Source organism: Triturus cristatus, chromosome 6 (genome assembly GCF_964204655.1).
Source record: "Triturus cristatus chromosome 6, aTriCri1.1, whole genome shotgun sequence".
Taxonomy (NCBI): Eukaryota; Metazoa; Chordata; class Amphibia; order Caudata; family Salamandridae; genus Triturus; species Triturus cristatus.
Window position 1 is genome coordinate 1,233,837,470 of NC_140589.1, and position 22,248 is coordinate 1,233,859,717.

Below are 22,248 nucleotides of genomic sequence, written 5' to 3' on the forward strand. Positions count from 1 at the left end.
TGTCGTTTGTGATCAACAGGGGTTCCTACATTCTCTTTCACCAGGCGAAGGAGTTGTGTCGTCCCTTGGGGGGATCCTTGGCTTCACAGCTACACACACTCTAGGTACACTTGAAGTAGGGTTTGCATAGTAGGAGTATGTCTGATTACTGCCTAGTTTATATGCCTACACATAGCCGCTGTTTTAGCACCATGGTAGAACTGTATCTAACATTTACACTTTTGGTGCATGAAATCACTTTCATTTGCTTCTTTCTACTGATTATCGCAGCACATGTATTCTATACAAGAATAACGTTGGTTCAATAAATATATTGGAAACGTCCCATTGTGTATTTTGTACATTTCTCAGAGCACCAGTAAGCACGAGTGACGGAGCAAAAGGTTCTGTTCTGTTTCCACGATCCCTTAGGGGTCAAGGTTATCATGTTCAGTGGTTGCCAGGAACCATTTGCTCCCTTGTAAGGTTAGGGGGGCTTTGGTGGCACTATGAGCCAGCTGGTCTCTAGGCCAAAATATACTACAAGGGTGCCCGCAATCAGTCTAAGCACTTCATCCAAAGTTTATGTTGTCCAACAAACAAGCAGATCCTACTGATTAACCTCTTCAGTGCCCATGACGAGATAGTCTCGTCATGGAGCACGGTTGCGCTGTGCCCATGACGAGACTATCTCGTCATGAACCCCACCCACTAGTGCAACGCCCGGCACAGGAGGGGGAAAGGCCGTGGCACTGAAGGGGTTAATGGGAACAACTCAACACTAGAGTACCCATACTCTGCATTGATATTCTAAAGTACTTGGGGCAGATTTTTTCTCTAAACTCTGCTAATAACAGCAACAGGCAAGGTCTTGAACATGTTTCGAACTCTTTGCCCTTATGTTGTAATGTCATAGTGATTTTCCCCATGGCAAATATGTCCCAAAGTCAGGTATCTTGGTTGATTCGCAAGCTGCTAGTATTACATGTTTAACTACAACTAGGATTATTGATACCATTACATATATCTATATATATATGCTGATAAGGGTGGCAATATAGTTTTATGGCCTAAAACAGAATATCTTCAGGAGGCTCAACGACATTTGTCTGATACTAACTGTTATTGTAAAGTAGGCCGTGACTATTTGACACAAGTTAAAAAATCTGTATCCACCCATTTGGCACAGTGGAAAAGAATGGGTCTTCTTTCCAAGAATGAGTATTTGTTTCTAAAAAATGATTTTCCCACAACTGCTACTCTTTACTTTATTCCTAAGGATCATAAGGGTATCCACCCTATACCTGGCAGACCTATTATCTCTGCAAGGAATAACCTTTTGGAAGCTATGTCCAAATATGTTGATTACTTTCTCCAGCCTCACATGACCGCTCTGCCATCCTTTATAAAGGATACAGGCGATTTTCTAAACAAGATAGAGGCAATCCAATGGAAATCTGATTTTACATTAATAACGCTTGACATAGCTTCCTTATACACTAGCATCATACATTCTCAAGGGTTGATAGCTGTTAAACATTTTTGGGACTCTCGCTCAATCAATTTTAATGACCACAACTCCATGCTCCTTCAAATGATTGATCTTTGCCTTAACAACAATGTGTTTCTTTTTGACAAAGTATTATACAGACAATTGAGGGGGGTGGCTATGGGGGCTTGTTTTTCTCCAACCTATGCCTGCCTTTTGGTTGGTTGGTGGGAGGAACATGTCCTCATGGCCGCCCACAAGACAATGTGGGATACACATATCCGCTTTTATGGCAGATATATTGATGATATTTTTATCGTCTGGGAAGGAACTAAAGTTAAGGCAGCGTTGTTTGTAACATCTATCAACACCAATACCATGAATTTATGTTTCACGGCTACCATCAGTACTGAGAGGGTTGAATTTTTGGATGTGGAGGTTTTTATTGTGGAAAACCAGATATAAACCAAATTGCACAGGAAAATCACTGCTGGAAATTCCATTTTACATGCCAGCAGTGCGCATCCACCCCATCTTATACACAGTATACCCTATGGGGAATTCCTCCACTTACGGCGGATTTGTAGCCGTCAATCTGACCTAGAACAATGTCAGAAAGAAGCGCTAGATCGCTTTTTAGCTCGGGGTTACAAACAATCTAACCTAAAGAAAGCTCTTGACAAAGCTAACCTGTGTCCTCGTGAAATCTGCCTTTTAACTAAACAACAACAAGTCACATCAAATACATGTGAATTAACTAATGATGATATGCAACCCATCAGATTAATCACTACATACTGCAAACAAAATAAGACTGTGCGCAAAATAATCTACAAACATTGGCCCATTATTTTGACTGACATTACTCTGAAATTTTTACTGCCCATCTTACCTAACATCACTTTCAGGAGAGCTCCCTCTATGAGGGATGCTCTGATTAAATCTAGTCCTGAACTTATGGCCAAAACTACTTGGCTGTCACGTCCTGGCTTTTTTAAATGTTTATCCTGTCGTGCCTGTAAATTTGGAACTAACATTTCTGAATACTATACAGCATTCAGCAATGTTCCAGTTCAAATAAAAAATCATTTTACGTGCCGCACGGATTTTGCAGTTTATGTACTTGAGTGTACATGTCACCTCAAGTACATTGGCAGCACAAAATTGCCTGTTTTCAATCACATTTTGCAACATCTACGTGCGATTGTCAACTCGGATTCTACGTACCCTGTTGCCCGACATTTTAAAGCCATTCATTCCAACAAAATCTGTGACCTTAAATACTATGTCATTGGGGCAGTACCCCCTTCAATTCGTGGGGGTAATAGAGAAAAACAACTACGTCAGTTAGGGTCTTCCTTCATTCTATTACTTGATACCAGAATGCCTAATGGAATGAATACGAGTGAAGACCTCCACAACTTTTTGTAAACATTTATTATGTTGTTCTGTCGATTTTGCAGCATGTTAATAACACACTAACATCCGTGTTCATCTTTATCACTGGCAGCCCTACATCACAGCACTAGCAATTCATTCATTTCATTTTAGAACGGTTATCTTGACTTCTGACTCCAGCCTCACCCTTTTCCCTCCCCTCTTTTTTGGCCCCCTTTTTCCCATTTTTTTTCTCTTTTTTATTATATATATATAATGATATTATATTGTTTTATACTTAATTTTATAAACTTATCATTTTGGGAGCATCATCAAATTCATCCATTAGAAGATATTAATCAATTTAAGATTTATTCTTCAAACCTATTAGTTTGTGTGATCAAATTGCAGTGTTCAAATTATTTGTTTCAAGCTTTTATTGGACATATATTATCTTTAATACAATGGGGCACTTGCCATGATTTTTTGCTGTTGATCTGTATTAATCAATCATAGGTTTGTTTTGGTTTAACATCTTAAAAATATAATTTTGGATTGAATATAAATGGTTAATTTAAATTTCCCTTATTTTTTATGGTGCCACATTCCCTTGCCTCAGTTTGTTTTCTATGTTTATATTGAGCTACTTTGTGATTGGGTGAATTTGCCTTTTTAATGCTGGAAGCGGAGCAGAATTGCTTTTAGACAGAGGGAGATGTTTAGCAGCTCCCTATGTCTAAAAGCAATGCTGGCTTCCGCAGGAGGCGGGGAGCCAGCAGGGATGGCGGGGGCCCTCATACTCCTCACCTTGGAGTAGGTGCCCAGGGGCCCCACATTAAGATGGGCAGGTCCCGAGGGATGGGAGCCCTGGGGACAAATTCGGCCCAGGGAGGGGGACCGCGCAGCCCCCTACCCTATCTGCAAATGGCCGGGCACCAGGGAATGGGTCCTCGGGCCGAAATCAGCCCGGGGAGGAGGCCGCGCTGGTTGGGGAATGGAGTCCCTTTGGATACTGAGGGCCCTTAGGGGCCGAGAACCCCTCCTGTTACCTCCAGTAAGTTGTACACAGCAAGATTGGTGTGAGCTGGTCTGAGGCCCTGCCCCCATTCTCCACCACTCTGCAAACACGCCCCCTGGCGCACTACAGGTTGGGGAGTGAAATCCCCTTGGATGCTGAGGGTCATTGAGAGCCAAGAACCCCACCTGTTACCTCCAGTAAGTCCCACACAGCACGATTGCTGAGAGCTAGTCGGAGGTCCCCTCCCTTTCTCCATTGCTCTGCGAATGTACCTCCTGGTGCACTATTGGTTGGGGGATGAAGTCCTCTTGGATGCTGAGGGTCCGTGGAGGCCAAGAAGCCTTTTTGTTACCTCCAGTCAGTTAGGCACAGTGCGATTCCTGAGACCTAGTCGAAGGCCCTGCCCCCATTCTCCACCCACTCTGCAAACATGACTACCAGATAAAAAACATAGAATTTCACTTAAAAAAAAGGTTACAGGGACAATATAGTTAGGAAATAGGATTTGAAAAATTGTAGAAATTCACAGAAAGAAACAAAGGTTACAGGGACATTACAGTTAGGTTCAGATTAAACTCATACAAAACCATAGAAATTCAGCAGTTATAGTTACCGGAGCTAACTATAACTTACGCACCGCAATGGACTGCTTATGACCTCACATATTACATCACTCAAGTCATGGTCATAAATGGTTGCGAATTCTAAGAAATTGCTATTTAAGAAATGCAAAATGTAATGGACAAAAATTAAGATTTCCTAATAGCGATTCCAAACAGAGTAGGAATTACTATTAGGAAATCGCTTTTTAGGAAATGATAAACCATTTGTTAAATGTCCATGGGTACAAATGGTTTTACTTTTCCAGATTTGCTATTTCTTAATAGAAAATAGCAAATTTGGAAATGCAAAACCAAGGGTTCCTGTGGGCCAAAGGCTCCCCTTGAAGCACCCCCCCAAAAGAAAAGTGGTGCACATGTTAAGTGCATAAATGCCCTCTGGGCATGTGCGCACTACATGACACTTTAAAAAATGCATTTTGGGTGCATTTTATAAAAATTGCACATGCTTACCATCGACTTTGAGGCAATGGAAATAGCATTTCCTAAATGCCCATTTCACATTTAGGAAATACTTTGTACATGTGCTTAGGAAATCGCATATGGGAAATCCCTGTTTGCGATTTCATATATAGGGAATCACAAAATGCAATTTTTACTGCACAGAAATCTCATTTTGTGGTTACCTAACTGTCTTTGTATATATGGAAAGAAAATGTAGCATTTCTTAAACGACCAAAATTGTGATTCGGTCCTTTAAGAAATGCTACATCCTTTCGTACATACGGCCCCTAATTGTTCAACTTGACCTTCCAATGCACGGTTGTCATACATACCTAAAGGAACATATATAAAATGAAATGAAGAACTGCTTACCGAGAATATGAAAGTGCCTCTTGTGTGGTCTCTGGGAGAAGAAACCAGGTTTCAAAGCATTTGTAATAATTATTTCAAACAGTTCTTCAAAATTCTCCCTAAAATGAAAAGGAGATTATAATATCAAAGAATATAGCACAGAGTTTTTTCAATAAATCTGTAGCACTAGGTCTGGCCCATAATGCAGAAGCTTGTGATTAATGTATATTTTTCAAAACCAATAAAAAAACAAAAACATTTTCACTCTTAGAGTAAAGTGAGAATATATAGTTCTACTTATAGAAGTATACAGCATACACATGCTGACTCGAACTTCATGCATCTCACTCAAAGTGGAATTTTTCCCACAGCTTCATCACTGTGATGTAACTGTAAGGAGAAATGTAGTGCTTCAGAAAACTACAATATAAAGTATTAATATCCTAGAATTTTCATCTCAATTCCATCATCAGTAGACAAAAGCTGGAAGACAACGTGACACTCGGAGAAGCAGAGATCAGTAAATGCTAAAAATCTCTTTCTCTGCAACACTGGGAGGCAACACAGAGAAAACCAATGCATGGTTGATTTGCAATTTAACTCATTGATAGAAATATGAGGAGAAGTGAAAGAGTAGTGGAATAAGTACGGCAAAACTGTATGCCATCTCGATGGTAGTGAAAATAAATGTGGCTCAATAATATGTTATTTAGATAAACTGTACTCATAAACGCACATTCACACATGGATTACTACAGTGCAAAGGGTAATTTCTCTCTTTTAGCACAGTTCAGAAAAATAATTGGCATTAGAAAAGCATTGTTTACTGCCTTACATATTGCATGTAACAATTACTTTACAAAGGGAAACAACTCTCATGATAGTCAGAGCAGTGCTTAGTTTGTAAAAGAATGAGTAGAGGTGGGGAAAGCTCTGCTCAGAAGCTGTGGTTGGTGCAATTAAACAGAGTGCCGTTTACCAAGGCTGCACACTCTTCAATCCCCCTCGTGCCTCTCTATTTCACTTCCCGACACTCTCGCCTCTTTATCTCACTCTTGCCGCTTCCCGCTTTCTCTCTTTGAGACGTTTTTTCTGTCTTTTTCTACCTTCTTCTTTCCCCTTTGTTCGTTTTCCCCCTCTTGCTGTCGGGAAATGTGGGATGTGGAAAAATAAGTGCTGGTTCCCAAAAACGAGTGCCAGTGGCCTCCACCTGCAACCACCGGCTCAAATTAAGCACTCATTGTCAGGAGGATTCTTTAATTTGATTTTTACCCCAGTGCTCACATTTAAACCCTTGAATCCGGGTTTTGGTTAAAAACCTTTCATTAAAACAAATACACATAAAACATACCATGGCATAAACCATATACGCAGATGCACAGAGTATAATATGCTATTTATTACCATTCTGTAAAAAGATTTATTTTTATTAAAGTTTGCATCACCTGTAAAAACTATGAAAACGTAAACAGTAATCTGATACAGTTCAATTACACTCTGAAAATATTTTTTTTAGTATAGACATTAAGAACAAGCAGGGCATATATGAATAAATAATGCTCGATCTTTGTCCTCCCTTGTTTGTGAACTATCTGACTAAATATCTGCTCATCTTTGGGGCCCTTGTGTACCTATCCTCCCCTAACAAGGGGTCTCAGTCTGTTTGGTGAAAGTCTCACCATAGTCCCCACCTAGCTCAAATCTCAAATTTCTGTGAGCATCCTCTTGCTTTATACACAGACGTCTCCACCTGCATACACCAGTCCATGTTGGACAACAAATGCTCCAGCAGAACAATGTTCTTCTTGGCCCAATTAGAGCAACATTACACAATAGCAGTATATATTTGGGTAGAGTCTACGCTCCTCAGATACCCAATGTGGCCAATGGTGTACCGAGTGTCAAATCTTCTCCTGTTACAGCTGATATCTGGTAGCTGACTCATGACGAGAAAAGTTGTATATGAGAGCAGTCTAACAAAGTATGGAGCAATGTACTAGCTTGGCCACAGCCTCTCAGGCATGTCGTTGCCTGTTCTCCCTATATGAAAAAGTCTAGGCCCATTGAAAGATCTTCAACTGCACTAGGCAGAACCCTGGCTTGATGGCCTTCGGTGTCAACATGTTTGCCCCCACTGTTCATCCTTCAAGATTCCTAAGTCTAGTTACCATTTTTGTTTCAATGAGGCTAAGCAGGGCTCCCAGTCACTCAGCATGGTCCTATAGATATGCAAGATATCATGAGTTGACGCTCTGCAGGCTCTCCACCAACCTTTTTGCATTCATTCCTCCTGTTTCTTTTTTTTTAATTAATTTTTGTTGGTCTTAAGTCTCTGTGCACTTTACCACTGCTAAACAGTGCTAAAGGGCTTGTGCACACTCCACTAACATGGTAAAATTCGAATACACTCAATTGGCACATTTAATTTAACTTATAAGCCCTAGTTAAATGGTACAACATGTGCCCAGGACCTGTAAATTAAATGCTACTAGTGAGCCTGCAGCAATTATTGTACCACCCAGTTAAGTATACTTTTAAAACATGTCTCATGGCTGCCATTGCACTCTGTGTACAGTTTTAAACTGCCACTTCGACATGGCAAAATAAACCTTTTGTTAGGCCTAAAATCTCCTTTTTAATACACATAAGTCACGCCTTAGGTAGGCCCTAAACGGCCCATCGGGCTGGGTGCAATATATTTAAAAGGTAGAAATGTATTTTTAAATTTTACACATCCTGGTAGTGAAAAACTGGTAAATTTGATCTTTCACTACTGCAAGGCCTACATCTCCCATAGGATAACATTGGGTTACCTTATTACGTTTAATAAGTGATAACGTTTGATTGGGAGCAGGTAGGATTGTCATGTTTGGACTTAAATGAAGTGTAATTTAAAATCCTGTGTAATGGTAAAGTAGGATTTTAGATTACAATTTTGAAAATAGCACTTATAGAAAGTCAGTATTTCCATGCCCTAATCCTTTGGTGCCTGCAGTCTGTGTGCGGAATCACATTACTGTGATTACCATGGCAGTTGGCCTTTGTGTATTCCTCCCAGACTGTGACACAAAGGGGGATTAAGTGTTGGAAGGAAGGGCCATCCTGTCAGCATAGGAGAGGTGGAGCTGTGCACAGCCCCACTTACATTTCAAAAAGGAGCTACTTCAGCAACTCACAATGGACTTCACACTAGACTTTTGTCACCCAAGCCCCCTTGGAGCCTGGGCAGGGAAGAAGGAAATTCCATCACGATCTGGGGTGGGGGGTCTAGAAGCTTCTCCCACTTCACTTCAAAGCTGGCACAGGATAGACAAATAGGACCCTGAGACCCACTCTTAAGTTCACTCCTGGACCTGCCGAAGACTACAGAAGGACTGACTTGTACTCCAGGGGACTGTCCTGCTGCTCAAGGCCTGCCTTTTTTCTCAGAGTACTCCCCTGCTGCTTGAGGCCTGCCTTATTATTCAGAGGCATGCCCTGCTGCTTGAAACCTGCCTTATTTTTTAGAGGACTGCCCTGCTGGTTGAGCCCTGCCTTGTTTCCTCAGAAGAACTGTCCTGTTGCCGCTACCAGAGGACTGCCGTGCTGCTTGAAGCCTGCCTTGGTCTTCAGAGGACTGCCCTGCTGCTTGAAGCCTGCCTCATTTGTCAGAGGACTGCCCTACTGCTTGAAGCCTGCCTTGAAGGAGAGAGACTATCTACTTGAACCCAGGACTACCAGAATGAGTCGAAGGATCAGTTGGCTGACTTCCTGTTCTGAGCTACGGGGGTAACAATTCCAGAGGCCTCTCTGCAACTGCCCAGCTGACCTGTTGCAACTGGCTCTGGCTAATCCTGCAACTGGGCCTGCACCTGGACCTGTCTGAGTCCTGCTGGCTTCTGCTGGAGTGTGTTCCTGATCCCCAAGAGGTATCTCCCCAGATCCTGGACCCTTGGCTGCCATCAGTGGAAATTCTCCTGTGAAATCCAAACATTTTGAACTCTGCGCACCAAACTTTGAAAAGGTAACTTTTTTAGCAGGACTAATTTAGTCCCTGTATCTGGCCTGCACCCCATCACTGTACGGCCTAAACTTGTGACTTTTTCCCGGTCTAGTGCGACCAGATATCCAGAGTTAGTGCTTTCTGCTCCTTGATGCTATTTTTACTTAAACTTTTTAAATTACTGATACCTGGTTCGACTGACTGGACGTTTGTCATTTTGGTCTCGTTTTATTTATTAAAATGTATACTATTTCTCTAAATTGTTTCGGGATTTTTATTGTGTTGTGTAATCACTTTATTACTGTTTGTGTGTGGCATAAATACTTAACATAGTGCCGCTAAGTTAAGGGTCACTCCTTTTGTGCCAAGCTACCAGAGGGCTAATCACAGGTTAATTTAGTGACTTTTGTTGCTTTTTGAGATGGCTTTTCACCCCCTCAATCAAAAACCCAATTTCTTACAGCATGCTTATGTAGGGTATGGCTAAAAGTCTACATTCTGGGGGCCTTTCCTCAGTTAAATTCTGAAGTCGATCCCCATATCTTGCGAGAACATGTTTCACATGTATGTAGTGATAATGCTAGTTCACAGCCAGCTTGCATTAGTGTTGTAGCTCTTTAAATGGAAGGTGTCCCATATGTTGCCCAGTTTGGATAGCCCCAGCATGTCCCATTGCATTTCACCCTCCAATAATTTAAAATCTGTCAAAACATCTGACTTCCATAGAGGCATTTCCAGTGACACCTTCTCTCCCACTCCAGCTGTCGCATAGCCCTTTTCCATATTTTGATTACCTGTTCCATTGACTTGTGCAAGTTCATGCGTATCCCTGAATGTCTACCAAATAGGTACAGTATTTACAAGACCCTGGATACCGCACTGGATCAGCCAAATACACCAATACATTGTCAGCATAAAGGGAGAAAACATCTTCCAATCTAGTGTCCACCTAGCTCACAGATCTGAGTGTCCACCTGTACCCATCCATACACCGTGAGGGTTTCCAGGGCCAGTGCAATCAGTAGGGGAGAGAGAAGGCATCCCTGACTCATCCTCCACCCCAGCTCGAACTCCTGTGACAATTCTCCATTAACCTTTATGTTAGCTACGGGTTGGCATCTAGTAATCTCATTCATGACAGAAACGTGGATCCAAACCCAGTTTTATGTCAGATAGCCAACAGATAATGCAAAACAGATGATGGCATTCGACCAAGCCTTGTTGGCTTCTAGGGCCAACAAAATTGCCGGCTCCTGCAAACAGATAATGCCATTCGACCGAATCAGATGCCTTTCGGCAACTAGGGACAGTAGAATAGACAGTTCCTGCATGGTATCAACCCCTTTCCAGGCACCCAAATAGCCTGCTAAGGCTATGTTGCTTTGATCTCAGGGCTATAAATCCCAACTAGTATGGAGCTATTAATTTGTCAATGATTTGAATGAGGCAACTAGCCAACACTTTTGCCAAGATTTTTACTCCGATGTTGAGCAAAATGATTAGCCTGTAGAAGGTGCACTGTTCTGCAGGCTTGCTCGCCTTCTAGCTGGGTGCTAATGTTGCCATCCTAAAGTCTTGTGGCAGGCTGCCTACTCTTATTGCCTCATACAGAATGTTGCTGAGCAGCTCCCAGAACGGTCGCCCCAGGTGTTTAAAGAACTTGGGTGGAAACCCAATGGGCACAGGGGACTTCCTTGGTTTGAGTTGTTGTTGTGCCTCTCGAATCTCCTACACTTCACAAACACTATGTAGCATCTTTCTATCATTACTAGGAAGGGTCAGAGTTGGAATATCCTCAACATACCTCGGAAATCCCAGAGTCAATAGCCCAGCTTTGAATCGCCCTAAGTGGCCATGGGCATGTCCAGATGTGAGCGATTTGCTTGCTGTGCGACTGAAACCAAGCCGCGCCCGACTGACGAGACCAAATCGGGGTGAAACAATTCTTGGGTTGCTTGTGTTCCGGTTTCTAAGGACCTGACCTGGCAGTTCAGCCTGGAATGTTTCTATGAGAGGAGGGTCAAGACTGATTTGCATATGACTGGGTCCTAACTGAGGTGGCATGATGGGCATAAGAACGATGGGTTGGAAAGCTACCCTGAAGTGATTGATAGTGTTTAGACATTTTGCAAGCATCTTCCTATCCACTTTTGAGTGTCTGATGTAAGTGGTCAAGGGTATACCTAGATGTAGGTCCCTTGCTCAATGTGCCACTGCAACCAAGCTGAACGCAACTGAAGAGCCCATATCAGGGCAAACCGGTGTCAGGTTGCCAAAAAAAAACCACAAGTCACCTTTCCACTACAACTAATTAATTCCAGGCAGTCTTACTCTGCTTCTTCTTTGTAATCTTTGAGAAACTACTTTTCAACTTGTTCACCAAAGGTCTCTTCAATTCCTTTCAGTCAGACTCTGTAGCTACCCTGCCCCACTGACAATCAATAACAATAAGAACGTCAGAATGCTCCTTTCATTGATATAATCTTGCTTTTTTTAACATACTCTGACATCATTCACAGGAGGGTCCATTTAACCACTTTACATGCCTTGAACTTCCCTATTGCCCATTACAACATTCTTACCTCCATACTAATCCTACTTGACCAGTCAAGGTCAAAGATAGGGTTAGCCACAATGCCCTACTAAAATGTACTATGTACGTTTGGTGTAATGGACCTTGCTCTTTCCTGGTTCCCCTCCTTCCATGTGGGCCCCTCCTTCTACTCTTTGTCTCAGATCTCCTCTAGCTCTGTTTCCGTAGGTTCCTTATCCTCCCTAATTTCCCTCATAAAACCTCAATGCTTCAGTGATACCTTTTGAATGGATTGCACAGGGCCACAGTCATGACCACTCGACTTTGTCATTAAGGCCTCTGTTGCATTTTGCTACCAAACACTCTTCTGAATGATACAGGAGACCGCTCAGCACGCTTATCAAGTACTGCTCCTTAGGAACCACTCGCAAAGTCTTGACAGAACTCTCATACTTCTGCATCAATGATACTAGCCAAGTGGCTTAATGTTCTTTTGGATCAATACAATCAATCTTACCATCATTATTTTCTCGCATGTTCCAGTGGATGGGCCACAATTCAATCACTAAACGTTTAGCAGGCCTGATGAGGACTGCAGGCATTCCCTACTGAACCTATTGCGGCAATTCTAAGTGAGCATTGTATCCATTTAATAGCACAACAGCCCTGCCAGTAAGTGCAGGGACAGCTCTAGTTAACGTATAGCAGTCTTGTTCAGAAGTGCTGCTTCAGGCACATTCAAAGAATGACAACCCTGCTGAGAAATGTCCATATTGTCCACTCAAAGCACAGCAACCATCCTGAGAAGCTGTAACAAGTGTCAGCACCCTCTTCAAATACACTGTCTGACACAACTGGACACAAGTCAAAGCCTCTCAGTGTAAAAGGCCAGATATCTCACCTTTGTCAAGATTTGTTATGGAATGGCTTGGAATACCCAAATCTAGTAACTCATGTACTGAATTCAAATCAAGATGATGCATTGTTAAAAAGCAAATGGTGCCCACTCGAAATGTGCAGATCATGACATCTATTACACGGACCTTAAGCTGCTAGTTCCAATTAGGAAATATTTGGGAGAAGGGACTTGAGAGGGCAGAAACTTTAGATGGAGAGATTGGATTGGTAGGGAGGACCAATTTTCTTTCCATCCAGTTACCATTGGTGTCATGGGGGGTGTCCTACTGTAGTTTTGAGAACTGGGCCGATGACATCCTTTCTGCACTTCACATTCAGAGCAATGAGGGCATTTCGCTGAAGGCTCCTCAGGAAGATATTGTGGGAGACACGAACTCAGAAGTTAACCAACAGACACAATAATGTACTGTCCCACTCGGTGCTTATCTTTTAGTTAAAAGAAAGCACTTAAATCTCAGAGCAAAATAAATATACTATAAAATGCAGTAGAGTTTTCAGACACAGGGCTGATATTTGAATTCTTTAAGGAGAAGCTACACCCCTCTGGTTCCATCTCCCTGTTATTGGAGTCGTTAATATATACAGTCTGTAGTGAATAGTACAGAATAGACATTGATTAGAAACAGCTGTAGGTGACTCAAGAGTTTCACACTGGTAAGATGTGCATTAAATCGCAAAGCTTTATTTCAGCAATTGCCATAAAGGCAAACACAATAACTTAAACATATCAGTTCAAACACCTTTCACCACTTTGAGCTTCCCAGGGCACAGGTTCCAGGTTTGCATGGGAGCATTCTCTGTGTGTCCTTCTCTCATCCCACTCTCAGTGAGAGCCAGCCACCACCACTGCTTTCTGTGACTTACTCAAGGCATGGACAGTAGTCCTATACTCGCTGTGAGGGCACGTTTGGTGCAGTCCCTCTAAATCACTGTACAGGTACTGGACTTCACGTTATCAAGGACAGGCCTCAGCACACAAGCAGTTAAAGGTTCTGGACTTCACGTTCCAAGGACAGGCCTAGGACTCAGCGCACAAGCAGTAACAGGTTCTGGACTTCACGTTATCAAGGACAGGCCTAGCCTCTGTGCACAAGTCGTAACAGGTTCTGGACTTCATGTTATCAAGGACAGGACCAGGCCTCAGCCCACAATAAGTAACATGTTCTGGACTTCACATTATCAAGGAGAGGCCCAGACCTCCGTGCACAGCAGTAACAGGTTCTGGACTTCACGTTATCAAGGCCAGGCCTAGCCTCTGCGCACAAGCAGTTACAGGTTCTGAACTTCACGTTCCAAGGACAGGCCTAGGACTCAGCGCACAAGCAGTAACAGGTTCTGGACTTCACGTTCCAAGGACAGGCCTAAGACTCAGCGCACAAGCAGTAACAGGCTCTGGACTTCACGTTGCCAAGGACAGGCCCCGGACTAAGTGCACAATCAGTAACAGGTTCTGGACTTCACGTTATCAACGACAGGCCTAGCCTCAGCACACAAGCAGTTACAGGTTCTGAACTTCATGTTATCAAGGACAGGCCTAGGACTCAGCGCACAAGCAGTAACAGGTTCTGGACTCCTCATTATCAAGGACAGGCCCAGACCTCCATGCACAGCAGTAACAGGTTCTGCACTTCACTTTATCAAGGACAGGCCATGGCCTCAGCGCACAAGCAATAACAGGTTCTGGACTTCACATTATCAAGGACAGGCCTAGCCTCTGCGCACAAGTAGTAACAGGTTCTGAACATCGCGTTATTAAGGACAGGCCCAGGACTCAGTGCACAAGCATGAATAAGTTCTGGACTTCACGTTATCAAGGACAGGCCCAGGCCTCAGCGCACAAGCCGTAACAGGTTCTGGACATCACGTGATCAAGGACAGGCCTAGCCTCTACGCACAAGTAGTAACAGGTTCTGGACTTCACGCTATCAAGGACAGGCCCAGGCCTCAGCCCACAAGCAGTAACAGGTTCTCGACTACACGTTCCAAGGACAGACCTAGGACTCAGCGCACAAGTAGTAACAGGTTCTGGACTTCACGTTATCAACGACATGCCTAGCCTCTGCGCACAAGCAGTTACAGGTTCTGAACTTCACGTTATCAAGGACAGGCCTAGGACTCAGCGCACAAGCAGTAACAGTTTCTGGACTTCATGTTATCAAGGACAAGCCCAGACCTCCGTGCACAGCATTAACAGGTTCTAGACTTCATGTTATCAAGGACAGGCCCAGACCTCCATGCACAAGCAGTACCAGGTTCTGGACTTCACGTTATCAAGGACAGGCTTAGACTCTGCGCACAAGTAGTAACAGGTTCTGGACTTCACATTATCATGGACAGGCCCAGGACTCAGTGCACAAGCATGAACAAGTTCTGGACTTCACGTTATCAAGAACAGACCCAGGCCTCAGTGCACAAGCAGTAACAAGTTCTGCACTTCACGTTATCAAGGACAGGCCTAGCCTCTGCGCACAAGTAGTAACAGGTTCTGGACTTCACGCTATCAAAGACAGGCCCAGGCCTCAGCCCACAAGCAGTAACAGGATCTCGACTTCACGTTCCAAGGACAGACCTAGGACTCAGCGCACAAGTAGTAACAGGTTCTCGACTTCACGTTATCAACGACAGGCCTAGCCTCTGAGCACAAGCAGTTACAGGTTCTGAACTTTACATTATCAAGGACAGGCCTAGGACTCAGCGTACAAGCAGTAACAGTTTCTGGACTTCATGTTATCAAGGACAGGCCCAGACCTCCGTGCACAGCAGTAACAGGTTCTAGACTTCACGTTATCAAGGACAGGCCATGGCCTCAGCGCACAAGCAGTAACAGGTTCTGGACTTCACGTTATCAAGGACAGGCTTAGCCTCTGCGCACAAGTAGTAACAGGTTCTGGACTTCACGTTATCAAGGACAGGCCCAGGACTCAGTGCACAAGCATGAACAAGTTCTGGACTTCACGTTATCAAGAACAGACCCAGGCCTCAGTGCACAAGCAGTAACAGGTTCTGGACTTCACGTTATCAAGGACAGGCCCAAGACTCTGTTCACAGCAGTAACAGGTTCTGGACTTCATGTTATCACGGACAGGCCCTGGCCTCAGTGCACAAACAGTAATGGATTCTGGACTTCACTTTATCAAGGGCAGAACTAGGCCTCAGTGCACAAGCAGTTATCTTGACTGCAGAACTAAACATAAAGTTGCATATGGAGTCAGGACCTCAGGGTTGGCTACACATGCATTTGCTAATCATTGGACATTTACGTCTAATAATCAGTATGCAGAGCATAGACTGCCATGACAGGAATGTATACTTTGCATGCTGGGTCATTATGAAAATTGTCATGACAATGTGGGCTTCACATACACTTTAATGTGAAAGGGGCCAAGACAATCTGTGCATCAATCACCGTATTATAAACACTGTCAACCAATGCGTGGGTTCAATATGGAGTTGCTGCGAAAACTGTCATGGCAATGGAAGGTTGCAGGTGAAGGAGTTTTTCCAAGTGGGAAGTTATTTTCGACATGTAGAAAAAATAAAGTTAGCAACTGCATTATCAAAAAGTAATGGGAATTTTTGCTCATGCAAAAAAGTATTCCACTGGATAGTCATGGGCTCCTGGAAATCTATGTGATTGTTGAGAAGGTTGAAAAATAGCTGAAGACGTAGGACAAAACCTACACGAACAGATTTTGAACTCATTTTTGTGAATTTGACCATATATTGTTAAAACACAGCAATTTGTAGACCGTGTATAAGGAATCACTCAACAAGACTTCTTTAAGACTGCGGTCTCAAAATATAATAAAAATAAATTCAACGCAAAAGAGCTGAGACCATTCAAAATGTAAAGGAACTCTTTTTTCCTAGGTAGTGGGGCAAATATCCCCATAGAGAAACATGTGCATATATAACAACCTAATGGACAGTGTTTAATTTGCGCCGGTGCTTGTAGACTGTGAGCACTGCCAATCATTTTTGGGGACTTGGATTTTTTCATGACAAAGGATAAGAAGGACAGGTAAACAGTGACAAACAGAGAAAGCAGAGATGAAAAAGAACTTGCAAAAATAAGCTAAAGAGACAGGAAATGTACAACAGCATCTAAAGAGACACGAGGCGGAATCAAAATTATGCAGCTTCAGTATTCAGCAACCCCAGCGTTTGACAGCACCAGAAACGGGTTCCTAAGAAAACCTGGGGCCTTATTTATGAAAACCTTTGCATCGCTGCGTGAAAATAGCGATGCAACAGTTTTCACTGCACCCTCCTTGCGACAGGATGGATGTGCCGTATTTAATGTAGGCGTTACATGTCGCAAACAGTTACAGATATGTCAGTATTTCTGACATATCTGAAGGCACAAAAGTGAGGCTTCGCTGGGGTGTGTCTGAAAACAGACGCAATTCCAGCAATGTGTAGCCCCATGTGAAAGGGCCTGCGTCAGTCTTACCCTGCTGTGAGGCAGGCGTGAAATATTGAAGAGTAGCATCCTAGAAGTGGCGCAGTGAAATCTGATTGATTTCACTGCACCACTTCTACAAGGCTTTTTGCGTGGGAACGCCCACCCTGCATACATTATACCTGACGCAGGTATAATGTAGCGTAGGGCTTTACAAAGTGACGCATCTGCCTTGATGCGTCACTTTGTAAATAGGGTGCAACATGGCACAAAAAGTGACGCAACGGCGGCGCAAAAGTGTCGCCATGCCTCATAAATAAGGCCCCTGGTTTTTTTTCAGATGAAGCACTGCTAACGGAGCGAAGCCACATGTCCTCTCCAAGTCGGACTGCAGCATTAGTAAGTCATGTATAGTCCGCGGCCCTTACCCGAGGATGCGCTCGCAGAGAAGTCTGCAGTAGTCACTGTGAGAGCTGGTGATCAATACCATAATCTTCCCCGCTTCCTTCAATTTTCGGATCCAGCTTTTAACAGATTCGGGGCAAGGGAGCAAATACTTGCTTGGATTCTCTTTCAGTGCCGGAAAAAACAGGCCTGAGCCTTCTGAAAAACAAAATCAAAGAAACTCATAAACGTCCTTCAGGAATAAAATTGTCAATCTCGAGGAACCCAAAAAAAATAAAAGCGATCTCTGCGTTTAACCATAGCAAAAATGCTCAGTCCTCTCTGATTCATAAACTGAGGCCTGAAGAAGGAAGAACGGGCATTTTTGCTTCTGAAACGCTCACGTTGATCAAGTCAAGCCTTGAACCAAAATAAACGGGTTGGCCTAGGATTCGAGATTCCTTCACATCTACCGCATACAATTGAAGTTCATGTATTCATTCCCTTACTTTCAAATTGTTTTAAAAGTTTCCCATTTTAGCCACACGATGGCAGCAGTTTCTAGTATTTGTGAACAATTCAGCGGGAACCTGAAATAAATCTCCTGAACTAGTGCTGGTTTACTGAAGAAACACGTATTTCTCTCATACGACCCTGTGTTTCATTTTTGATACTAGTACTAAGCAGACCCTACAACTTCGTAAAGGACAAGCGTTCGGCGTCTCCTGGACTCTGCTACAGACGCGCCGTTGCTACTAAGGGTGACCTGTTAACATGGCAGCTGTTTGCCGAAGGTCACAATGAAGATGGCGTGGGCTGTAATCCTAATGTTCCTGGGTGGAATATTTTGGGAACTTGAGAGGAGGGTGTAGGAGGCGGGGCTTCTTCCAGAGAATCTGTTTGTACAAGTAGGCTTTGGAGTGACTTTTCCCAGCCCTTCCTGTTTGCACGACATCTTCACGATCATGTGTGCAGAGATAGTTTGCATAGCTCAAGTCCCAAACTGTGCAGTGACATAACTTTCAGAATCACACCTATATTACAGACACGACTTTCGAGCAGGATGCATTGCTGTTTCTGCGTCGATGGTCCACCCAATGGTGGCGAAGTGATTTGATAGGACCAATATTTAAACAAGCAATGGCAAAGCCTGTAGGTCTCGCCTATGCAAGAGCTACTGGCTTTCCCAATATGTTTTAGCCATGTTGTACAACAGCGTGGCTGCTGTTCAGCATGGCTTAAAGTTAGTGGCATAAAGCAAAGTTGAGTGGAGAATCAAAAAGTAGAGTGTTTTGGAGTACAGTGGAGAGTTATTAAGTGGCACAGAGAGGAGGGGCGTAGAGAAGCATGGAGTGGTGTACAGTTGAATGACAGAGTGGACTGGAATAAAGTGTCGTAAAGTGGAGTGGAGTAGTGTGTTGTAGAGTGGAGTGGCATAGATTGGAGTAGTGTTTTCGAGTGGAATGGTATAGAGTGTCAGGGAGTGGTGTAGAGGGTGTTGCATAGAGTGGAGCAGAGTAGAGTGTAATAGAGCACAGTAGATTGTCATATAGTGGATTAGTGGGGTAGAGTAAACTGCCATAGAGTTGAGTACCGTGTTGTAGAGTGGAGTAGAGTGAAGTGGCATAGACTGGAGTGGTGCAGAGTAGAGTAAAGTGGATTGGCATAGTGAAGATTGCAGTGGCATATAGTGCAGTGGCACAGAGTGGATTGTTTCAGAGTAGAGGGCATTGACATAGAGTTATTAATGCAGGATAAAGTGCAGTTGTGCAGCGTAGAGTGCAGTGACGTGGAGTGGAGAGTAGAGTGGCGGAGAGTTCAGTGGCGGAGAGTGCAGATTTCAAGAGCAGAGTGTAGTAGAGTGCAGTGGTGTAGAGTGGTGCAGATTGGAGTAGAGTGGGGCAGTCTATAGTGGTGTAGAATACAGTGGTGCAGAGTAGAACAGAGTGGCATAGAGTGCAGTGGCGTAGAGTGCAGTAGGATAGAGTGGTGCAGTGTACAGTGTTGTAGAGAGCAATGATGGTGATGTAGAATACAGTGATGCAGAATAGAACAGATTGGCTTGGAGTGCAGTAACATAGAGCGCAATGCGTAGCATGCAGTGACATAAAGTACAGTGTTGTAGAGTATAGTGGCGCAGAGAGCAGTGATGCAGAGTAGTTGGTGTAGAGTGCATTGGTTTTGAGTAAAGTGGTGTAGAGTGCAGTTTTGTTTAGAGTAGAGTGGCATAGAGCAGTCGCACAGAGTAGTGTGGTGCAGAGTAGAGTGGCGCAGCGTAGATTGCAGTGGTATAGAGTGGGATGGCACAGAGTGGAATAGAATGGCATAGAGTGGGGTGATGCAGGGTGGAGTGGAGTGGTGCAGGGTAGAGTGCAGTGGCACAGAGTAGTGGCTTACCATGCACTGACGTAGAGTGGAGTGGTAAGGATTAGAGTGAATTGGCATTGAGTGCAGTGGTATAGAGTGCAGTGTTGCAGAGTGGAGTGGTAGAGTGGAGTGGTGCAGAGTAGAGGGCATTGGCATAGAGTTCAGTGTGCAGAGTAGAGTGGCGTAGAGTTCAATGGTGGTGAGGGCAGTTTTGCAGAGTAGAGTGTCAGATTGCAGTGGAGAAGGGTAGAGTGGCATAGAGTGAATAGGTTTAGAGTGCAGTGGCGTAGAGTAGAGTGGCGTAGAGTAGAGTGGTGCAGAGTAGAATAGAATTGCGTAGAGTTCAGTGATGTAGAGTGCAATGGATTAGAGTTCAGTGGCATAGAGTAGAGTGCTGCAGAGTAGAGTATAGTGGCTTTGGTTTTGGTTTGGTTTTGAGTAAAGTGGCGTAGAGTGCATTGGCGTAGAGTGCAGCAGCGTAGAATAGAGTGGCATGGAGTACAATGCATAGTGTAGTGCAGAATGGCGTGGCACATGATAGATTGCAGTGGCATAGAATGGAGTGGCATAGAGTGGAATAGCACAGAGTGAAAGAGTGGCATAGACTACCTTGTTTCAGAGTAGAGTGAAGTGGCGTAGAGTGCAGTGGCCTAGAGTAGAGTCTTGTAGAGTGCAGTGTTGTAAAGTGCTGTTGTGCAGAGTAAATTAAAGTGGTTTAGAGTAGATTGGCATAGAGTGTAGTGGCGTAGAGTGGAGCAATGCAGAGTGGAGTAGTGTAAAGTGTTGTGCCGTAGAGTGCAGTAGAATGGCACCGAGTAGAGCACAGTGGCATAGATTGCAGAGTTGCACAGTAGAGTGGCATAGAGTTCAGTGGCGGAGAATGTATTGCTGTAGAGTAGAATGGCGTAGAGTGAAGTGGTCGGAGAGTGGGGTGGTACATGGTAAAATGCAGTGGCAAAAGGGTAGTGGCGTAGAATTTTGTGGCATAGAGTGCATTGGCGTAGAGTGCCACAGAGTGCAGTGGCACAGAGTGGTGCAGAGTAGAGTGCTGTAGAGAGCAGTGGCATTCAGTACAGTGGTGTAGAGAAGAAGTGAGTGGCGGAGCGGCGTAGAGCCCGTTTCACAAAGGTAAACTGAGACAAAAGTCTAACTTTACGACTTTCGGTATTCACAAAGGGCATTTACCAGTAGTATAGATAGACTTTTGTCTCTGTTAAACTTGTGTTTTAGTCTTAAATTTAACTGAGACAAAAGTCTAACTTTACTACTCGTAAATCCCCTTTGTGAATACCGAAAATCGTAAAGTTGGACTTTAGTCTCAGTTTACGTTCGTAAATCAGGCACGGCAATTTTTAACTTGTGTTTTGGAATGCAAATGCAGCCCTTCTGTCAAAAGAGTCTACCAAATAAGGAAACGAAAAGAAACAGTTTCTGTACCGACATTGCGACTTTCCATTTATTTTTCTGCAACACTTTAATACATATGTGGGCTAACACTGCCACCTAGTGCTTTCTGCACTGAAGTTTTATATGAAATATTTTATGCACCTTTTTTGCAGTTACTAACTACTACGACTGTTATTATGTTTTGAGGGAAATATGCTGGGGCAATCAAAAAAAATCACTCTTCTGAAAGGAGCTAAACAATGATATGCTGACTGCAGCAAGATAGTTTTTCACCGCTGGCACAACTACTATGTTTCATCATCATTATCCCCCAACAAAATAGGCAATTTGCACTGTCATTCAATAAACCCAAAATTAAACAAAGGCACTTTGATCTCTATTATTTTCCAAAGAAGTGTTCTGCTTTTGAGGCAAAGTCGGTTGTTTAGGTGTTTTGGGTTTCCTAACAGATCTGGCAGATGCTCAGGACATTCCCTGGGGCGTAGCTTAGTAAGTGAGGTTCAGGACTGTAAATCTCAAATTTCCCAAATGAAAAAAATGTAGTGAGCCGAGAGTGAAGAGGTGAGATGACCAAGGTATGTATGTGATGGATATTCCTTTGAGGTGCAGAGTTAGTGCTGACCTGCATTAAGTGGGCCTCTGTATAGAGCGGCACAGTGGGGAAAAATGATGGGTTGGAATAAGGGGCAGCTCCTCCGTTTGAGCGGAGGAGCTTCGCCCCACTGAAATGCCATCAGAGAGAAAAATAAAATGGTAATGAAGTTAATTCATTACCATTTTATTTTTCTTCACCCTGGGTCAGATGTAAGATGTGATTTTGCATGCGCAAATGGGTTTGCGAATGCAAAAATCACTGTTTGCCATATACAATTCCTAAATAGCGAGTCCCAATTTATTTGCGTCTCGCTATTCAAGGAATTGCGAGTCGTAATTAGGAAGGGGCGTTCCCTTCCTAATACCGTCTACAATGCTATGTG

The 22,248-nt window shown here is 43.6% G+C and overlaps 1 protein-coding gene across 1 annotated transcript in view; it reads right to left on the reverse strand.

Moving 5' to 3' along the window:
• The window catches only part of NT5DC1 (5'-nucleotidase domain containing 1), a 1,278,063-nt gene that overhangs the window by 412,356 nt on the left and 843,459 nt on the right, over nucleotides 1–22,248 (reverse strand). Inside the window, exons 7-8 of the mRNA XM_085612174.1 lie at nucleotides 17,542–17,716; nucleotides 5,300–5,397 (exon numbers count right to left, since the gene is read on the reverse strand). Coding sequence (XP_085468300.1) covers nucleotides 5,300–5,397; nucleotides 17,542–17,716 — 273 coding nt within the window. The remainder of the gene's footprint in view (nucleotides 1–5,299; nucleotides 5,398–17,541; nucleotides 17,717–22,248) is intronic.